Source organism: Diplotaxodon limnothrissa, linkage group LG6, assembly GCF_057381915.1.
Source record: "Diplotaxodon limnothrissa isolate DT_005_m linkage group LG6, D_limnothrissa_male_GT1.1, whole genome shotgun sequence".
Lineage (NCBI taxonomy): Eukaryota > Metazoa > Chordata > Actinopteri > Cichliformes > Cichlidae > Diplotaxodon > Diplotaxodon limnothrissa.
Window position 1 is genome coordinate 25000407 of NC_140601.1, and position 20043 is coordinate 25020449.

Sequence of the window (20043 nt, forward strand, 5' to 3'; positions counted from 1 at the left end):
GTGTAAGTGTGTCTGCACATTTACGTGGGTGTCTCTCTTCTGGTTTATTTCTGACATGAACAGGCAAGTGGGACTCTACAAGGATCGAACACGCACACATAGCGTGTACGCTCACACATGCACTGGGAGAGGTTTGGGTCAGTGGTATAATATGGAGAAATGCTGCAGGCAGAGGCATGCCCACTCAGATTTATGTAACTTTTTCATTAGGGCAGGTAGAAAGCTCTCATCTCTTTCCCTCTCCCTGTCTCTCCCTCTCTCCCTGACACACACACACACACACACACACACACACACACACACACACACACACACACACACACACACACACACCAAAATAGCCTGGAGAGTCTGAGCTGGCTTTCCTCTCAAAGTGAACCTCCTTCCCTCCTCTCTTCTTCTACTTCTAACCCTAGACCCATACACCTCATTTCTATCTTTTTCAGTCCATCTCCTCCTTCCCTGTACTCCCCCCATCAGCTTTCCACCCCTAGGCAATACCTAAGAATGCATTTTCATTTTGTAGCTTCACATCTCCCTCCACCACTCACTGAAGCATTGCCTGTTCTCCCACTCACCTTATTTCTCTTCATCCACCTACCCAAATCTCCTACAACCACCCCACACCGCCACCACTATACCCCCCCCCCCCCCCCCCCCCCCAAAGTTAGTGGTACTAACCAGGAATTTCTTTTCTACTCTTTCATTTATTCTCCTCCTCTTCTACAGTCTTCATCTCGATCTTCCGATTTATCTATCTTCCACCAACAATTCTAAACAGATGGCTACACGTAGCCTGGAGCAAAAACATTGGCTTTGGACTACAGCGCTACCAGGGCCAGTCTTTTGCACTCACGCAAGATCTAATAAGCTGATATCCGGCGAGAAATGTGCTCTGATTCGCCAGTGGCAAAAATGCATAAACCATATTGCACAGTGCAGATATTCACACCTTAGGCTTGTTCCTTGGTAGCATGCTTAATTTTATCCAACCCCCCCAAAAATGAAAAGCAAAGATTAAAGCTGATTTTAACTACGGTCTAAAAACAGACGAAAAAGAGGGAGCAGGAAATGGAGAGGGTTGTTAAGAGTCATTTGTAAAATTTAAAGAAACTATTAAGTGTTATAAAAAAAGAAAGTTTGGAACCATTAAAAACACGTTTTAAAAAAGATGGATCCAGATGGAGAGTGATGAAAAGAGATGAAACCACTTAGGGAGAACAAAGAGATCAATCAAGAGAAAGACAGACGGAGGAAGATGTAATTGTGCGTGTGTGAGTGTGTGGAGGGGGCGGGGGGTAAAGTCAGACATTGGGGATGGAAGATTGGAAAGAGACACTTTTTTTAATTGGACGACTTACACAGCGCTGAGTTCTAAAGCAAATATCTCAGGCGCCTGCTCTGTACAATAAAATAATAAGTGTTTATAAGCACATTCCAGTGAGTAGATTTTTGCCACCTTGGTTTTGTAAGTTTGTACATTGAAGCTTAGATCTGTTACCATCACTTTTGAGAGTATGTACTGTCTTTTTTTAAGACTCATAATTAGACATATATCTTTATATTCCAATACTTTAACTCTGAGCATTCACCTCCTTTGCTTTAAGCCTGATTGTGATTTAAGAATAAAAGCGCTTTTTCTTTATGTGTGTTTGCAGACCTGTCATTGGATAGGTGTTTGATGATTCGTAAGTTGTTTCCTCTGTAGATGTCATGAGTTCAAAACTCAGTTTCAGCATCTTTTAACGAAAGCATGCTGATATTGTGTCAGTCCATTCTACATAATAAAATCAGTCCGTCCACCGAGCTGTCACCTGGAACATCGACTGGCAACGCTAAACCAATTTTAATCAAGTTGACTCACCCTAGATTGATTCAGTTTGAGTTTATCCAATCTGACTTGATTCCACACAATCTGAATTATTCAATTTAGCTGCGCTGTGCGCAGTCCAGTTCAGTTCAATTCAAAATCCATTCAAGCCAATTTAATTCGGCTCAACTCAATACCACTTAATGCACTGAAGATTCTTTTGTGTAGGTGGATAAAACCAGTCATAGGGCTACTAAGCTGTCTCGAATCCCTGTCTAGTGTGAGAAAGAGTGCTTTTGTTTAGCAATATTGGGTAAAATTGCTCAACCCACAGACAACCATTAAGGTAATGCTGGAAGGCAGATGAGCTGAATGCCGAGCTGTACAATGCGGAGCAGAGTCTTCAAGATGCAAATAAAAGGAAGCATCGCAGTGAAGGGCTTGCTATGTAGGTCTTTGTGTGTGCTCAAATGTGTGTCTGTGTCAGGGAGTTAAGAGAGAGTGTTTGTGAGCCTCCGCAGATGTGTGTGATTCTTGGAGGCAGAGTGTGCCCGGGCTTGTGAATGTGATTCCGATCCAGAGGGAATGGAAGAAGAAACTGATGTAAGAGATGGAAAACTTTCCTATCCACTTGTGTGTCATCATATTCTTATCAGACTTCATTTGCTTGCAGTGAAAAAGTGTGTATGCATAAGGATCTGGGAGGGTGTGTAATTATGTGCTATTATGTACACACAAAAGTGTTTCGGTGGGCACGTCTGTGTGTGTTAAAATCATAATTTTGACAGTGCCTGCCACATGTATCCCTGCTTCAGCTTGCCTGCGTGAGTGCATGTATCTGCTGGAAAGACATTCCCACATTCTTGCCATTTCCACAGAGAAGTTGAAACAAAAGCTGAAGGGAGGAGTTGTTAACACGGTAACATTATCAGCTGAACACCCTGTCTGTATTATCTTGTGTGGTAAACAGCTGAGACAGACAAGGGACTTCTAATCACATTCCAGCTCTGGTTGACCTTGATGTGTAAGGAAACAGACAATTTGTCTCCTTTTGCCTCCTGCAACCTCCCTCCCTCTGATTCTCTCCTTCCTTTGTCTTTCTCTGGCTGCACTTAGGCTGCCACACATGGAAGTGCACATGCTGTCTTTGTGGCTTTAATTCAATGAATCCTAAAAATAATCTCAACCTTTAGCATCGCCTGTTGCCCTTTACTTTTTACATTCACATTCTTATCTTGAGTCAAAGCGTTTTAAAGAGTATGGGCGACCAAAACATCACTTTAAAAACCTCATCTTCATCCCACTGAGGACATTTGGACTGCACCTTGTCTACGCTGGCTACATTGTGAAAGCAGCATGCCAGCCCAGCAGCAGTAGCAGCTGCAGTTCTCAATCATTTTGTGTTCAGTTGGAGCGCCGCTGTGCAATCTGAAAAGTTTCGGCAGCAGTCACGGCCCAATACACTCTACATAGTCCCGGAGAAAATAGCAGAAAAACAGGTGTGAAATGGCAGCTTCGAAATGAGACCAAAACAGTTCTTGTGCAGATGCAGCCTGCAGTGCTTTCACATTTACCATTTTTCAGGAATTTGAAAACAAATCTGGTCCTCAAGCTAAGGCTTTTCCCCTGTATTACAGAGTTATATCTGTGGAAGTGAGTGCAATGCAGCTGAAGATTTGTTTGGTCAGATTCAGTCTATGAGCTTAGTTTCTTTCAGTTAAATTTATATCAATGTAGCTGTTCTAACAACAGAGGAGTTCAAACAGATGGATAGCTCAAAACCTGTGATTGTAGATATGTCTATACTATGTACAGTACTACACTGTAAACATGGAAATAAATAAATAAAAACATGAATAAAAAAGTAAAGGATTATTTTGTCCAGTGACCTTAAAAAACATGACAAAAACATTTATGAGTCATTTATAAATCTGATCGTTGCCTATATTTAAAATATAAATGTTGAATGAAATGATTTAACTAACAAACTATGATTCTTTCAATTTCAGCTGATGCTTCTAAATCTTAAATCGAAGGTGCGATGAAGATGCTTTTGTACTTCCATTCAACTGTGGCTCTTCATGCCAAGAGCCCACAAAGTACTGCTGAATGGCAGGTCGACAAAACTGTCAATAAAAGGGAAATTCGTGTTTCTCGATGTTTACAAATGTCAGTTTGTTTGTGAGTTTTAATAATGGACCTTCAGTGCACTTTCAGACGCAGACTATTTATGTTCGTACAATCTCGATCAAGCGGAAAATCAATGTTTACAGGGTAAGCAAGTGTTCTAAATCTACAGCCAAGCACCTAAGAAGGGATAGTGCGATGGTCAACCCTTTCTTAGTCTCCTTCCATCATTTAAACCTCTCTCACTCTGTCTCATTTCATTCAGTCTGGCTCATGTTTCCTCTCTCAAGTCCACTGCCTCTAACCCCAGCACCTCCCCTCCCCTTGTGCTTTGCTGCCAGGTCAGCAGATCAGTTTCAGTCTGGCTCAATGGGTGATCCCCACTTTGGTTACCTTGTCCTTCTCACCTCCCACTTACCTCCACCTCCTCATTTCCCATCTACTCGCCCCTTGAGCATATGGCTGGCTGAGTGGCCTGAACTCGTCGTGACTTTAATAAATACCTCAGTGTGCTGGTATCATCATGACAAGGGTCACGGGATGGTTACAGTGTGCGCATTCGTGTGTGTAACAAAGCAACAGGGAGGGGACAGTGTGTGGTTGTGTGTTTCTGTTTGTTTCTGGATGACAGTACCTTCACCTCTACGACCCAAATGCACGCTGCATGTTATCACAGGGGGCGTATGTGCGGATGCATTCATGTGGCATGCATGAATCTGAGTCTGTGACAGAGGCTCATCATATTTAATCCTGGAGGGATTTTGCTGAAATGAAAAGCTGCTTTTCAATTTTATAATCCAGTAGACCTAATCTCTCCACCCGCACCCGTCCATACAGTCCAATTAGATGGACAAGACTGGCCGGATGAGTCCCCTTCACCTGACCTTGCTGTGCCAATACAAGTGCCCCGTGTTGTGAGAGTCCAGCAGTGACCTTCACCAAGTGTTGCAGAAATGTGCAGTGCGCAAAAAACTGCACCGTCGACCCACCTGTTTCCACTGCAGTCTTGGCCTTGTTAACAGGACATTGATTGGACTTGGACTGAATGTGTGTGCATGGGTTTAAGATGATGTGTGACTGGTTCGATTCAGCCTTTGTGGCACCGAGCGCTCACCCGCCCCCGCACACCCGCTGGGTTCAGCAAGAGAGAAAGTGCACACTACAGTAAAAGAAGTCGCACTAGTGAAAATGCTGAGTCGATTTATTCTCGGAGGTCAGTGTGGCGCATGGAAGATGCAAGGGTACCAGCGACGGGGTGTTTAGATTTATAGCCTGGCATATGGCAAAGAAAGTTGGAGACTGATGGAAAGGAAGAGGGAGTGAGAGTTAAAAGGGGAGAAAAGTGAACAAGTGAAAAGTTCAAAGCGCTCTTTCAGATTAAGTTACACTCTGCAAAAAGGATGAAAACCAAAGATAACTGGAAAAATAACTGTTAAGTTTGATAAGCTTTAATTGTGGGTGACTGAGGACAACAGACAGGAGGAACCTTGTTGTGATGAATTGCGCATTTTTTTTGTGTGTGTGGTGGAGTTAAAGGGTGGAACAAGGCCACTTTGCCCATATTGACTGCAGTGCCATGTGACTGCTGTGATCATTAATGTGTCCTGATGCCAACGGGTATCCTGATGACCCACATCTCAGCAGTCCACTCTCAGTCTCTGGCTGCCACCCAAACCAGGCCTCTCTCTTTCTCTCGCTCTCTTGTCTTCTATCTTTACTCCCCGCTTTCCATGCCTCTCTTTTCTTGGAGAAACATACTCCTATCGTCTTTCTTAGAATTTGTCCACTGCAGGTGTAAAAGTGAAGTTGCAAGGAGCAGAGGTGGTGAGGGTAAACAAAACTAAATACCTGGGCTCAACCAACCTCCACAGCACTGGACAGCATGTAAGAGAGGTGAAGGGGAGAGTGCAGGCAGGGTGGAGTGGGTGGAGATAAGTGTCAGGGATGATTTGTGACTGAAAGATAGTAGCAAGAGTGAAAAGGGAAGGTGTTAGTGAGAGCTGCTATGATATATGGTTTGGAGACTGATGAAACGACAGGAGGCCAAACTGGAGGTGAAGAGTTGAAGATGTTATGGTGTGACCAGGATGGACAAGGTTAGAAATGAGTATATCAGGGGGATAGCACGGGTTGATCAATTTACAGACAAAGTCTGAGGCTGAGATGCTCTCGACATGTGCAGAGGAGGGATAGTAGGTATGTTGGGGAAAGGATGTTGAAAATGGAGCTCCTGAGCAGAAGGAAAAGAGGAAAAAGACAGACAACATTCATGGATATAGTGGAAATTAAGGGGGTCGGCGTGACAGAGGAGGATGTTAGAGACAGGGTGAGATGGAGGCAGTTGATCAACTGTGGTGAGCAAGAAGAAGAAGTTTGGTATTGAACCTCTATAATTTTTCTATTACTGTTAGAGACACACACCCCCGACCCCCAACACAAACACACACGGACACACACACTTCTTGTAGAATTTAGTTAAATAGCTAATCATTTAGACCACATTTCTGTTTTTTTCACCATTTTGTCCCTCACCATTTCCATTCGTATACAGATATCTTTCCCACTCTCTCTCTCCCTACTCCTCAGTGGACAATTTACATAAAAACAACCAACACTATTAACTGAGCTGTCTTGTGATCTTGTTTCCTCTTTGATGCAATCTTGCACTTTATTCATGAGCATCCAAGTTGGTCTGATGATGTGCTGACTTCAAATGAACAGCTTTTAATATTTTCACTGACCCAGTAAAGTAGCTTTAAAATGCAGAAGTTCTGCCCCATCTCGTTTACTCCATCTTCTTCCCCCTCCTAACCTTCTGTAATTCTCACCCACTCCTGATCTAATTCTATTCCAATTTCTGTTGGCATCGCAAATCCTACATCTGGCACATGCACACCACCTATTACTCCCGGAGTCTATCTCTCACTTGCACTCATGTATAAAATGCATATGCCTTCATGGAATAAGCACTACTGCAAGCAAAGTGACAGGCACCCACAAACAAAAACCTGCTCATGTCGCTAAACTGTTTGAGTTAACAAATTTTGACATGTAAGCGAAACCAAGTCACGCATGAGCTCCCAAAATCTTAGCCAGCACACACACACACACACACTGTGTATGAAACCAATGGGTGTTGGAAATTTTGGGGGTCAGCTTGGGTGGGGAGGGGGCAAACCTCACTGCAGAATGGGAGTTAATTACCACATCCGATCAATAATTCATTACTCTGTCAGTTTGTGTGTCTGTGTGAGTCTCTCTCTGCTCTGGCATGTTTTGAGTGCACATAAGCATGAACACCAAACTCTCCCAGTAAGCATTTTCTTTCCCTGGGAATGGCAGATTAAGAGGATTGAATCCGTAATGGATTAACCTCTGCAGTTTGTGTGCGTATGCATATGTGTGAGTGTTCCTGTGTGTGTGTGTGTGTGCACGTGCACTGAGCGGGATCAGAGAGCCCATGTATGAACTGATTAGCCTAAGAAGCTGCTCTCCTTCCCTTTTAATGACCACATCAGCACTTTTCTCACCACGTGGAGGATAAATGTAGACTTGTCTGTCAAGGAAATGAGAAGCCCGCCTCTTTAAGAAGGGTTAGCTGTCATTCAAATATCACTCGTGGGCGCACTCCCTACAGAGTCCGGAGACCCTGCTGTGTCAGTGTGGCCGTGATGATAGATAGTGACTGTGTCTGTGTATTTGTAAATGTGTATACATGTGTAGGTGGAGGGGTGAGTGACCATCTCTATGGTGCATTTATTTATCAGCAGGAATTCAGCTTTTAACTGCAGCGCCTGGATTGAAAACCAAAGCCATTGCATCCATTAACTATATGACTGATATTGTTTATTGGATAAACATATATATAAATGGAAGAAAGATAACAGCTTGACAAGGGAAACAGAAACACAAAATGACCAATTACCCTGCTGGAAGCAACTATTCACCCACACCCCTCTCTGTTTTCACTCCGACTGATCTCCTCAGGGGTTCATACACACGGTGTCACATACACACACGTGTGCGCGCGCACATATACACACAATCATGCACATTCACGTACTCTTTGGCTACAGTGTGAGCTTGATGTATGTGCCCTGTAGTAGATCTTGCTAAACAGAGGGCCGATGTTTGACATGGAGCGCACGCGTCTGACAGCAGGCTACCGCCACACTGCTCATAGGCTTAGTATGCTGACACAGACACAAAAAAGTGCGTAAGCATACACACACACACACACACTGACAGCTATTTTGTGGAGATAAAATGGTGTTTAGACATCAGCGACAGGGTTTGCAGTACAGTATGTCAGCAGATGTGTGAATAAGAAGACATGAAGCCTGGGATGAAAAGGAGGAGATCAGGAGCCACACAGCGGACAAAGAGACAAAGAGACAGAAAGAGCTGAGTTTTTTAAGACAGAGTTGTACAAGCTCAGAGCATGTCTGAGCTTGTACACTAATAAAAGGATCATTATAAGAAAGTGGGTTATGCTGAAACACAAACACAGCCATTAGTGGATATGGAGCCTTGCTCGACAGGAGACAATGAGGCTGTGGTGTTCTGGTCTGCACAGCCCTGCTGATAATATGGGGTAGACTCATGAATTTAAATACGACTAATCAATACAAACCAGCTTTGTAGGCAGAATCATTATTTAGATGCACTACAAGTTGTAAAGTCAAAAGAATATTCAACATCCAGTGCGCCTACCTGTTTGCTGTACTTGTTTCCAGTCTGGCAGCCATACTCTGAGCACTGGTCAGATCCCAGGGACATGGCATCTGCATTGCCACTGCCTCCACTACTGCTGCTGCTGGAACCAGCACTTCCCACACACCCACCACTGCCTACAAAGGTGTTAGAGGGAGGCAGCTCCTGGACTGCCTGGTGCTTCTTTCCCTCTGCTGGAGGTGAGTGAGGCTGAAGATTCACTGCGGGGAGGGGCGAGCTGGATTTGTAGTGCCGGGCCAGATCTGGGCTTGACTGATGCCTCCTACCACCGCCCATCCGCGGGCTTCCAGGGTCACCATCCACAGCACAGTAACGAGCTGCCAGGCGCTCACTAGCACTGCTCAGATCCTCTTCATCATCATCATTGGCATGGCGACGCAGTCCGTTGACTGTGACTATACCACTGTAGAGGGCTCTGTCTGACTTTCCTCCTCCAGGTCCATTCCCACTGCTTCCACTGCGCTTGTCCCTACGAGGCTTGCGTCCACGATCTGATCCCCCACCACGGCCAACCTGTGGCTGCGCCCCCGTGGGACCAAAGAAATCTTCCTCTGGCTCCTTCTTGCCGGCCTCATAGCCATTCTTACCCTGAGCACCACACTGCCGAGCTGTGACTACCAGAAGAATAACCAAGATGACTGCTGCGGCTCCTGCCAGGACACCAATTGCTACACTGAGGCGCTGCTTGCCTAACGCACGCTCGCTGTCTGGGTCCCCTGCAATGTCTAGTGACAGCGGAGCCATCAGGCTTCGGGCCACCTGGGGAGAAAGGGAATAGGGGGAAAGATAAGATGCAAATGCAGAGTAAAGAAGGAAAAGGAATGCAGAGACAAACCATCAATAAAAAGTTTAGAGCAGCAACTGTAAAAAGATGACACAGTGGGGGTGAGCCACAGAGAAACATCAAACAGCATCGTCATCTTAATTACACTGTGTTTTAGTGTGAGAGCTTCCCATTATTCCCAGACACATAGGGTGTCACTAAATATATAATTGCTCTTGCTTCCCAGTTGCAGCATTTCAAATTGTGCCTCCAATTCTTCACTTGTGATCTCGCATCTTCTGCAGTAGTAGAGAAAAAATCTGGGATTATACTGTTTAAAGCTGATTAAAAGAATAAAATGAAACTTTAGACATTGAGCTCATGGGCAGTTAGGAATGGGAAAAGTAGGAGAAACAGTCAGTAAATGTGAAAATAAATTCAAGAGACATTATGAATACACCCTCTGAATGCAAACTCATCTACTGTCTCATCAATGAACAATGTCCCTATTGTAAATGAAAGCGTAGGCATGGATTTGTTAAGGATTTGGTATCACAATTTTTGCACTGCGAATTGGACAGTTAGACAAATAAGGAGGCCACTGTAAATATGTGAGCTCTGTGGAATTGTCTTTAGAGCCATTTTTTCCCCCACATTTTAAGGTCTCAAGTTTGTTCTGTTTAGCATAATGGTTTTGTTACAAGGTAAATCCACGCTAATCCATTTCAATATACAGCATATTGCACATATTTTGTCTCTGGGCTTAAGATAGATCTAACAATTATCTTCCTTTATGAACACATATACAGGATTGAAGCTCAGACATGCTCTGAGCTTGTACACTAATAAAAGGATCATTATAAGAAAGTGGGTTATGCTGAAACACAAACACAGCCATTAGTGGATATGGAGCCTTGCTCGACAGGAGACAATGAGGCTGTGGTGTTCTGGTCTGCACAGCCCTGCTGATAATATGGGGTAGACTCATGAATTTAAATACGACTAATCAATACAAACCAGCTTTGTAGGCAGAATCATTATTTAGATGCACTACAAGTTTAGACAGATATGAGCACAGTGATATCTATTCATGCACCTACACATGCCCGCAGAGAGTGTAAGCTGTTAGCGAGACAACTCATTCAGCAATCCCGACACCTTGTCACAGAGCTCATACGACAATTTCTTTGACCCATCTAGACAAAAAACTACCGACTCATGTAATTCCTGCTGCCTGCTGCTTAAGAATGTTAGATAATAAAGTATGCAAGGATGAATGGGAGAAAAAGAAGTTAAATATGAGCCCTCGTGGCTTCAGATGGCTCAATAAAAAAAATATATGGTATAACCTGCAGTGTTAGTAATACTGCAGAAAATTCTGCTCATACAGCTGCACTGTGTAACTTGCTCATTATACTACAAAAGGCATATGAGGCTTACTTATACAGAGGCATTCTTTTTGTTATCCATGAGCTGAGAATAAGCCTGGCAGTGTTGTAGTTCGTTGTTTTATCCCCATCTATCAGGGTTAAGTTTCATTGTTTTTCACTGAGTTGTGTTGGTTCTATTCCATTATTCTGCTTCCACTGCAGAGGGCCTCTCTGCCAGGCTCCGCTCTCCCATCAGCCCCACTGTTCTTTTGCCTGCAGTATTCCTTTCCATTCTCATTCTACTGGGCATCTCTGGCATAGCGCATCCCCTGCACTGTCTGCTGTATTGTGTGTGCAGAACAAAGAGAACATTGCGATGGTGTGTCATATGTACAGATACCACTATGTGATGGTGCAGCCGCCGAGTCTCTGTGTGTTTGAGTGAGCACACAGGCACATGTGACGGCAAAAAACACGAAATGGTGCAAGGTGTATGCTTGTGAATCATCTCCTCTCTCTCTCTCTCTCTCTCTCTGTGTGTGTGTGTGTGTGTGTGTGTGTGTGTGTGTGTGTGTGTGTGTGTGTGTGAGTGAGTGTGCATGTGAGAAGATGAGACAGCCCATGTATTGTCATCCAAGTGTAGATATGCATGCTGTATGCAGGTATGGGTACAGCATACCTGCACAAGAACATTAGATGCCCCAAGTGTTGAGCGATATAAGCTGCCAACTCTACCCCTACATTTGAATTCAACCTTGTGACGCATCCCAAAATCCCAGAGGAATCTTCCATTCTGCTGCATGAGCTTTATTCTAGCTGGACCTAACATTAGCATCTATCTGTTCTACTCTCCAAGGATTCAGTTATCAGCATGTCACTGCAGATACTGATGCATCCAGACAAGGAGTCCACACAACTAGCCGATACTTGAAAAGTACTCATTCCCGGTTGGGGGCTCAATAAATTCACACCACAGAATAGCAACACTTTTAAAAATCTTACATTTTTAAGATGAAAAAATATATATTCATATATATATAGATGAACTGAGATAATATACAATTGGTCAAAATGTGAAAGTGGACGTCATAGTAGATCACACTTTTGATGTACCTTAAGGGGTCCCAAATGACAGCAATGTCTAAAATCTCACAACTAAATTCTTTCTTCTTCTACCTCAAACTCTGCAGAATGATATTCCAGATAATTATCCAACATGTGGCTCTCCCAGTAATGTTGGATAGAAAAGACTGGGGTAATTTTCTGCCGCGGTGCTACTGCAGCAGCAGCAGCCGTTTTCGTTCCCTAATTGCATCTGGCATCCATCCACCACTCAGTTTGACTTCATTATGAGATGGAGGTATTCTCTCTTCAATGACTTCTACTCAATTACTCCTTCAAGTTCCTCCAGTCACACTAAACTATGCATATTGTAATCACAGACAGCTTTTATATCAGCTTGGATATATTACACCCTATTGTTTGATTCAGTGGCATGGTCATTTAGGCATACTGCAGCTAATTCTTCCTGCCCTGGTATTGTTTCATCACTTACCTCGTGATCTTTTTAAATTCTCATCTCTTTGATTTCTTGTTTTTTTTAATATATATTTCTATTTTTAAGTGTTAAATTCATAAGGTGTTCTATTTACTCCCTTGTGATAAAATCATTCACCCTCTGTCTGCACTCATTTGTTTGACTTTGTTCGAAAAGATATCTGGATGCCAAATTGTCTCCACATGAGGTGAGTCAAAACTTTCAAGCTGAGGTAATACAGGATGTTTTTCCCTTGCTAAAACACAACATTTAGCTTTAAGTGTGGTTCAATACAAGGATTTAGATTACTCAGAGGGCATGTTTAGCACAGTTTTACTGTAGTTGCTATGCAACTGTCTAAAATAGCTATACTAACATAACAGAAAATGAGAAATTAGTTAAAGTTTACATTTCTCAGCTGGCAATCATATATATTCTCCAAGTGTCTCATTTTTAGTCATCTTCCCACCCAGGGAAGCAATACACTACAACAAGCATAGAACGAGGTAGAGTCTGCAAGAGGTGCATCTGCATTATAAAGTGTGCTCTTACAGATTCAGCTAACATTTTGCATAGGTTAGAGTTCAGTGGAACTTTTTATGCTGTCCATATTGACCAAAACATTTTTTTTTGCTTGTTATATGTGTGCCTCTTACTACTCTTACTGTTCGCCTCACTACCTCACTACTATTTATACAATATTTATATTTATATAAATCATGATACATGCAAAGAGTGGACAGCTGAAGACCTTTTCCTCAGAGAAAATCTAAGAATCAGTTCCTGCCCAAGTTTCAAGTGGGAGTTGAAACCACAAGTTCAGCACAAACACTCTAACCACAAAGCCACTGAACCAATTTAATTAATTAAGCGCCAGTACCAATTTCCACACCAGAGATAAAGTTTCAGTAATTATTACCTGCCAGCATTTATAACTTAATTGAACATTTTTAAAGTGTAATGGGAAGTTCATTTGATTAATACGGAGGCAGAGGAGAAAGAAAGATTTCCACCAGCATAGCATAAGCTAAATTTGAACTCATACTGTTGTAGTTATTTTTGGTATCTCGGTAATGTCTTTGAGTCTAGTCAATTACCTCTGCACCTCTGTGTGGCTCTTTCAAGCCAACTCTGATCTTGCTCTGAAGACTTCTGTTTCAGAAAGCCACACAGATTTATTCAGTAATAGCAGATGCATTATATATTAAAGATTCTCTTTATTCTCCCAGTAAACATTACTCCTTTACCATTTGAAGTGGTTTACTTTATCTAATCTCTGCCCGTGTCTCTTCTCTTCACAGTGTGCTTCAAAACACAATGCAAACTCTATACTGCATTAATATTCAAGTCTATAGTTAAGAGACACGGCTCTGGAATAACTTCTATTCAAATGTACGAACATACTTCAACCTATTCTGTATCAGAGGGCCAAAACTGGGACAGGGCGATCTCTCTCTTGCTGGCTCTCTAACATACTTACCTCTAATGCTCTCTCTCTCTCAAACACACTCTTTTCCTCTCCTCTTTCTCTCTCACTCTCCCTCTCTCTATCACACACACACACACACACACACACACACACACACACACACACACACACACACACACACACACACACACACCTAATGCTTTCAGCTTTGAGTTCAATGTACCATAAAAGGAGAACCACTTCAGTAATAACAGTTATTTTAACCACACACACATTATAACAATGCATGCTGGACAAAGAATACACTCCAGTAGGCTCCAAACTACAAAGAAGCTGGCATTGCCAGTAGCCATCAATTGAGAAATGGGCTTCTTTATCTGGGGCAAATGTAGGCACATTTTCCCCCAAAAAACTGTCTGAAAATTACACCATGCAGGCTGCAGAATCTCTGCATTTATTCATTCTGCAGCCACAGCTCCTGCACTGTAATGTGTAGACATTGTGGCCATTTAAGTAGGCCCCGGGGCAATACCATCGCTGTCAATATTTGTTATCATTATCAACAGTGTGGAATTGTGGTTCACGTTTACCAAAAAGGGACAGTAGGTTTCATTAAATCTTTTACTTTGAGTTATTTAACTTAATGTACTCTGTGGGAGAAATCAGTTAGCATAAGACTGTATTAATACATGAAGTTACCTGTGCATCCACTAGTGAAGCATTAGCCAAGCTCTCATTAATGAAGACATGAACCAGCGCAGTGGCACAGAGAGAGGGGATGCCACTGTCATTCACTCGGACCACCAAACGATGTAGACCTCTGTGGCGGCGCTCCAGAGGCTCTGCCAGGGTGATCACTCCATTGGTGTGGCCAATCTCAAACAGTCGGAAGGGATTTCCTCCTACTAGAGAGTAGTGAAGATCAGCATTTGGGCCTGTGTCTGAGTCTATGGCTGTTACAGTTTTGACAATGGTGCGGGCACTGCTAGCAGGCGGTAGGAGGGTGTAGGACTCGTTGGCTGGAGAAGTAATTGCGGGGGCGTTGTCATTTTCGTCCGTCACAAAGAGCGAGACGGTGGCAGTAGCACTTTTGCGAGGCTCACCTCCATCCACTGCCCGGACACGGAAAGTGTAGGTGGAAAGCTTTTCACGATCAAATGATGCAGAAGAGAAGATGGTTCCAGTGTTGTTCTCAATGGAGAACAACTCTTCATTCTCTTTTTTACCATCTTCTCCCTCTGATTTTTCTCCTGTCATCTTCTCATCAACTCCATCCATCTCTACAAAAAGACTTAGTTCTGCATTCTGACCTTCGTCAGCATCAGTCACAGTGACCATGCCAACTGGACTGTTGGCTAGCAGATTCTCCTTTACATAAAATGTGAAGATTTCCTGAACAAACTTTGGAGCGTTGTCATTGCGATCGGTCACCTGAACAACAACGCTGGCAGAGCCTTGTAAAGACGGGGTGCCTTTGTCCTTTGCAAAAACCCGCAGTTCATATCGCTCTCGCTGCTCACGGTCCAAAACCCCAGTGGCACGAATGTCTCCATTGTCTGCATCTATGTAAAATGGTCCATTAGCAGCAGGGTCGAGTGAGTAGGCAATTTCAGCATTCTTGCCACTGTCTGCATCTGTAGCTACAACAGTGACTACCCTTTCGCCAGGCGAGTTGTTCTCTGCAAAGTGGACCTCCACAACACTCTGGGCAAAGGTTGGAGCATGGTCATTGATATCTACAACTCGCACCATCAATGAGCTGTTACTAGAGAGACTGGGGCTGCCAGAATCTACTGCCACAATTGTTACACTGTACTCTTTTGTGGCCTCGTAGTCCAGCAAGGCAGAAGTGTGTAAGAAGTACTTTTTCTTGTTCCTGTAAAAAAAGAAAAAAGAAAAAAAAGAAACATGAATGCAATAGACATTTTACAGGGAAATGATATACGTCTGATCTCCGGTGGAGACAAATAATGATATTTCTTATTAAACTGCACTGGCACTGAGACACCAGGTGTTGCAGAAAGTTAAGTGGCTATTGTCTTGGTATTTTTATGGGAAATGTTCTATTATCATATCATACAAAATGTCACTTCTTTTGATTTTAGAAAGCCCAAGGTCACATCTTCAAAAGTCTTGTGTTGTCTCTCCAACAGGAAAAAAAGCATAGAGATACGTAGATCACAGTGATTAGAAACAAAAAAAAGACAAGCACTCAATTAAAAAGAAAGGACTAGAGAATACCTTGTTCTTTTTTTTGCCTGAAAATTAACATCTGTCGAATAATTTCACTTTTCTTTCAATCAGCTCTAATATTTGCTACTTTAATAATCATTGGATTTAAAAACATCTTCCAAGGTGACTGCAATAATCTGTGAAGGGACACTAACACTGGAGAAACTGTGATTGTGACATTTTAATTAAAACCATGTATCGATGTGGTGAAGACCTCTTATCGTTACCACTTTGACAAATTTCTTTAGTCGACAATAGCCTTACATTCAATAAAACCACTAACCTCATTGTACAGGTGTCTGGTACTAACAATAATATCCTAAGAGGCTTTGTCTTTTTTTTCTCACTCCTGCCATTCAATGCCTTAAGGGAACATTCTTATAACTGACTGAAGTGCACTGACATCTGTAGTCATCACTGCTGGAATAATATTATTTAAAAGTGCAAAGCCCTTGACTATAATGAATATTTGTGCCTTAAGTTTACAGATTGTAAGATAGCTTCCCTACTTTGTAACGTTAGTGAATGAGTGACACTACTTGAACTAAGCTCAAGTGAAATTGGCATGGAAAAACACTTGAATTCTCTGTGAAAAACAGAGATCTAGATGGAAACGGTTTGCTGGATGTGTTGTTATCAGTGTTAGAATAAGCAGGTGTATATACATTTTCATATGCTGTATATTTCTGAATCATGATAACAGTTCACACGGTTCAAGGTTTGTATGGTATGTATGGTGAGGAGATACCAGTGAGTGAGCCAAGAAGTAGCTTCACATTAGTGTACAGTTTATGGAAAATGGGGGTTGACAAATTACAAAAGAAGAAGAAAAGCATCTTACTAAGCTAATAGGCTCCTTCTAGAACAACTTTTATTCACCATTCATCACTGATTCTACAAGTGTGCGAAACGCTAATGGGGGGGATTAAATATTGTTATTAAAAAATATATATTCCCACATTTGATGTTTTGATAACAATGGTAGAGAGTCAGGTCTTTGTATATGGTTCAAAATCTCCCATAGGTGTTGTGCTGGGTTGAGATGGGGTTACTACAAAGACCATATGATTAATATCATTTTTATACTCATAAACCATTTAGTGACCCCTTGTGCCCTATGGATTAAGGCCATCAGTACAGAAATATTTCATCAAGCAATAAAGGTGAGCACTCAGGACACCTTTGTATTGATTTTTGGAGACCCTTGCCTTTAAGGGAACAAACTGTTCCAGGAACTTGACCTCCATAGCATGACAGAGCCCACAGAATCTCTCCGTATAAGGATCAAGGGTTCAAGTTTCCCTCTGATTGTTCACACATCTGTGTTCTTTGATAACTGAATTAATCACTGTACATAAGTGTTAATAAATAGCTATAAACTACCTGTGTTTGATGGAATTTTAAAGTTGTATTGTTTGATGTATATGACCCTTTTTTTAATAAACAATGACCTCGCTGTTGTTTTTCAACTCTGTCATTTTGATTCAGGTGCTTAATGATACATAGACACATGTTATTTTACTAATATTCTGCCTGTTTGCTAATGTTTTGTCCCCCGCTCAAGTGAAGTTGTGTATCATATTGAACTTTTATTTGAAATGCCTCATTACTTCATAATTACCAAAGATAACTTACTGTGTTGTGCTCCTTAAAAAATTTCCACCGTGCTTTGGCAAGGAATTATTATTAGGATAGAGGTTCATTATCTGACAGTGTGTGCCCAAGTAACTTATTATCTAGTCTTTGATTCAGTGTTGTTCAGCAAATGCTTAATGATAAACACTTATCCTGGCATGTTTACTTTTAACTTTTCAGGATTTTGTGTAAGTTATCACTGTTAACTGTTTTGGTTCATCTTACCTGTCAAAGGCGTCATCTGCAGGTAAGGGTGGGAGCACTGTTTCCCCAGCTGGCTTGAGTGTGAATGGGACATCTCCTACTACTGTGCAAGTCACAGCTCCATTCTCTCCCTGGTCCCGGTCTGACACCTGGACCAGAGCTACTGGTGTGTCCACCAAGACATTCTCTGGCACTAAAGAGGCTCCGTCTCGTACAGGGATCCGGCCAATTTTTCGGATCTCTACAACAGGAACGTTGTCATTTTCATCCCGAACAGCCAAAACTACTGTGGTTCGATCAGTGCGGGGTGGCTGGCCGCGGTCCCTGGCCATTACTGTGAACCTCAGTTGTGCCACTTCTTCTCTATCAATCCTGTGGAGAACACTCAGCCATCCAGTTGCTTCATCCAGCCTTAGGAGTCGCCTGACAGACTCAGTTGCAGCTCCAAAGACGTACTCCACTTGCCCATTGACTCCAATATCACGGTCTGACGCTCTAACCTGGAGGACAGGTGTACCTGGAGGGGCATTTTCTGCCATTTCTGCTTCATATGTAGACCTCTCAAATTGTGGGCTGTTGTCATTCACGTCAGAGATAGAAACACGAAGCAGAGCTTGGGAGGAACGTGGTGGGTTCCCTCCATCTCGAACCCTCAGGACAAGCTCATATGAATCTTTTTGCTCACGGTCTAAGGTGCCTTTCACAATGAGCTGTGGCTGTTTTTCACCATCTGGTATATCTGCCACTTGCAGTTCAAACACACTGCTTCTAGCTCCTCCCCCATTATCTCCACTTCTACCCCTCCGGTCCCCAAGCCCATCTACTCTAGTAATGGGGTTTCCTCCTGCTGTGCGTCTTGATGAAGTTGACCCAGCCCCACCGTCCTGAATGAGCTCATAACGGTCAATGCCGTTTCGCCCAAAATCTCTGTCTGTGGCAGTGGGAAGCAGGTAAAGGGTTCCAATGGGCCGATTCTCTTCAACTGAGAGCTGCAGCACAGGTGAGGGGAAGGAAGGTGTATTGTCATTGATGTCTGTGATGACAACACGGCCTTCAAACAGGTCTACCCAGCTCTGCAGTGGCCCGATCACTGACACTTCAAAGTCCAAGAAACACTCATTTTCATCAAATATCATCTGGCACTGGGGGAGTTTCTCTCTGTCGATGCGCCGTGGGCCGGTTGTCAGCTCACCTGTCACATTGTCAATCTTGAAGTACTCTGAGCCGCTCTCCAGGGCAAAGGTGACATCCCCACTGCCTGTACCTGCTGTGAGGCCAAGGTCTGCGGCTACGTTGCCAATCTTGACGTCAGGTGGACCCTCCTCCGCCACCCGGTACCGGAGAGCTGAGTCGGCACCCGGTAGCTGAGTCAGCAGCTGCAGCACTAAGACCACGAGGCTGAGAACCTGCGCCGCGGAGGAGTGCACTGCACCAAGCCTCTGCATGGCTCTTTCTCTCGCTTCTCTCCTTCCCGCTCTGTCTGCCTCGTAGCTGCGGCTCGTCTCTTCTTTATTTATGTTCTGGTGTACCTCACGGCGTGGGTGTTTGGTTTATCCTTTCTTACCCTTTCTCTACCACTCTCTGTGGACTGCTGCCTGAGGTCCGGAGAAAAGCTTTCTGACTGTAGTTCACTTCAGTGGCACAGGCTCCTTTCTTCTGTTCTCCTCCTATACTCAGTGATTTTTATTTTCAAACTTCTATAGCAGCAGTGCTCTTATCTTGCTGGGCTGTTTAAGCCTCAGAGATATAAAAAAATCCATCCTGCTGCGAAAAATAAAACTAATTTATCAGAATTGGATTAATCCACTTCCTCACTTCTTTCTCTTCCCTCCGTAAACCGGAGAGCTATCCGGACAAGGGCGCTTATCAGTTCATAATGCTATTTGTAACTTCTTTTTATTCCAGTCACATTTGGGACAGAGGCTTTTCTCGCGTTTTTCACAGTTAGAAACTGCAATGCAGCACCACTAGAGGAAAGAAAGAGAGAGAGAGAGAGAGGGAGAGGGAGAAAGAGAAAACAGCCTCTCAGCTCTCCGGATGGTCAAAATTTACTCGAATCTCAGAAAAAGAATGAAAATCTGTTTGAAACAAGTCTCTGGGATCCTGCTAGACGGGATCTTTTCTTACCTTCAGATCCAGCTGCGTTTTCCTCTTTTTCCCGCAGTGGAGCAACGTGCCAAGCAGTCGGATTCCTTCACGCAA

At 43.2% G+C, this 20043-nt stretch overlaps 1 protein-coding gene across 1 annotated transcript in view; it reads right to left on the reverse strand.

The window, feature by feature from the left end:
- pcdh7a (protocadherin 7a) overlaps positions 1-19286 on the reverse strand; it is a 36023-nt gene extending 16737 nt beyond the window's left edge. Inside the window, exons 1-3 of the mRNA XM_085356585.1 lie at positions 17863-19286; positions 14470-15646; positions 8651-9430 (exon numbers count right to left, since the gene is read on the reverse strand). Coding sequence (XP_085212711.1) covers positions 8651-9430; positions 14470-15646; positions 17863-19286 — 3381 coding nt within the window. The remainder of the gene's footprint in view (positions 1-8650; positions 9431-14469; positions 15647-17862) is intronic.
- Positions 19287-20043: the final 757 nt, after the last annotated feature.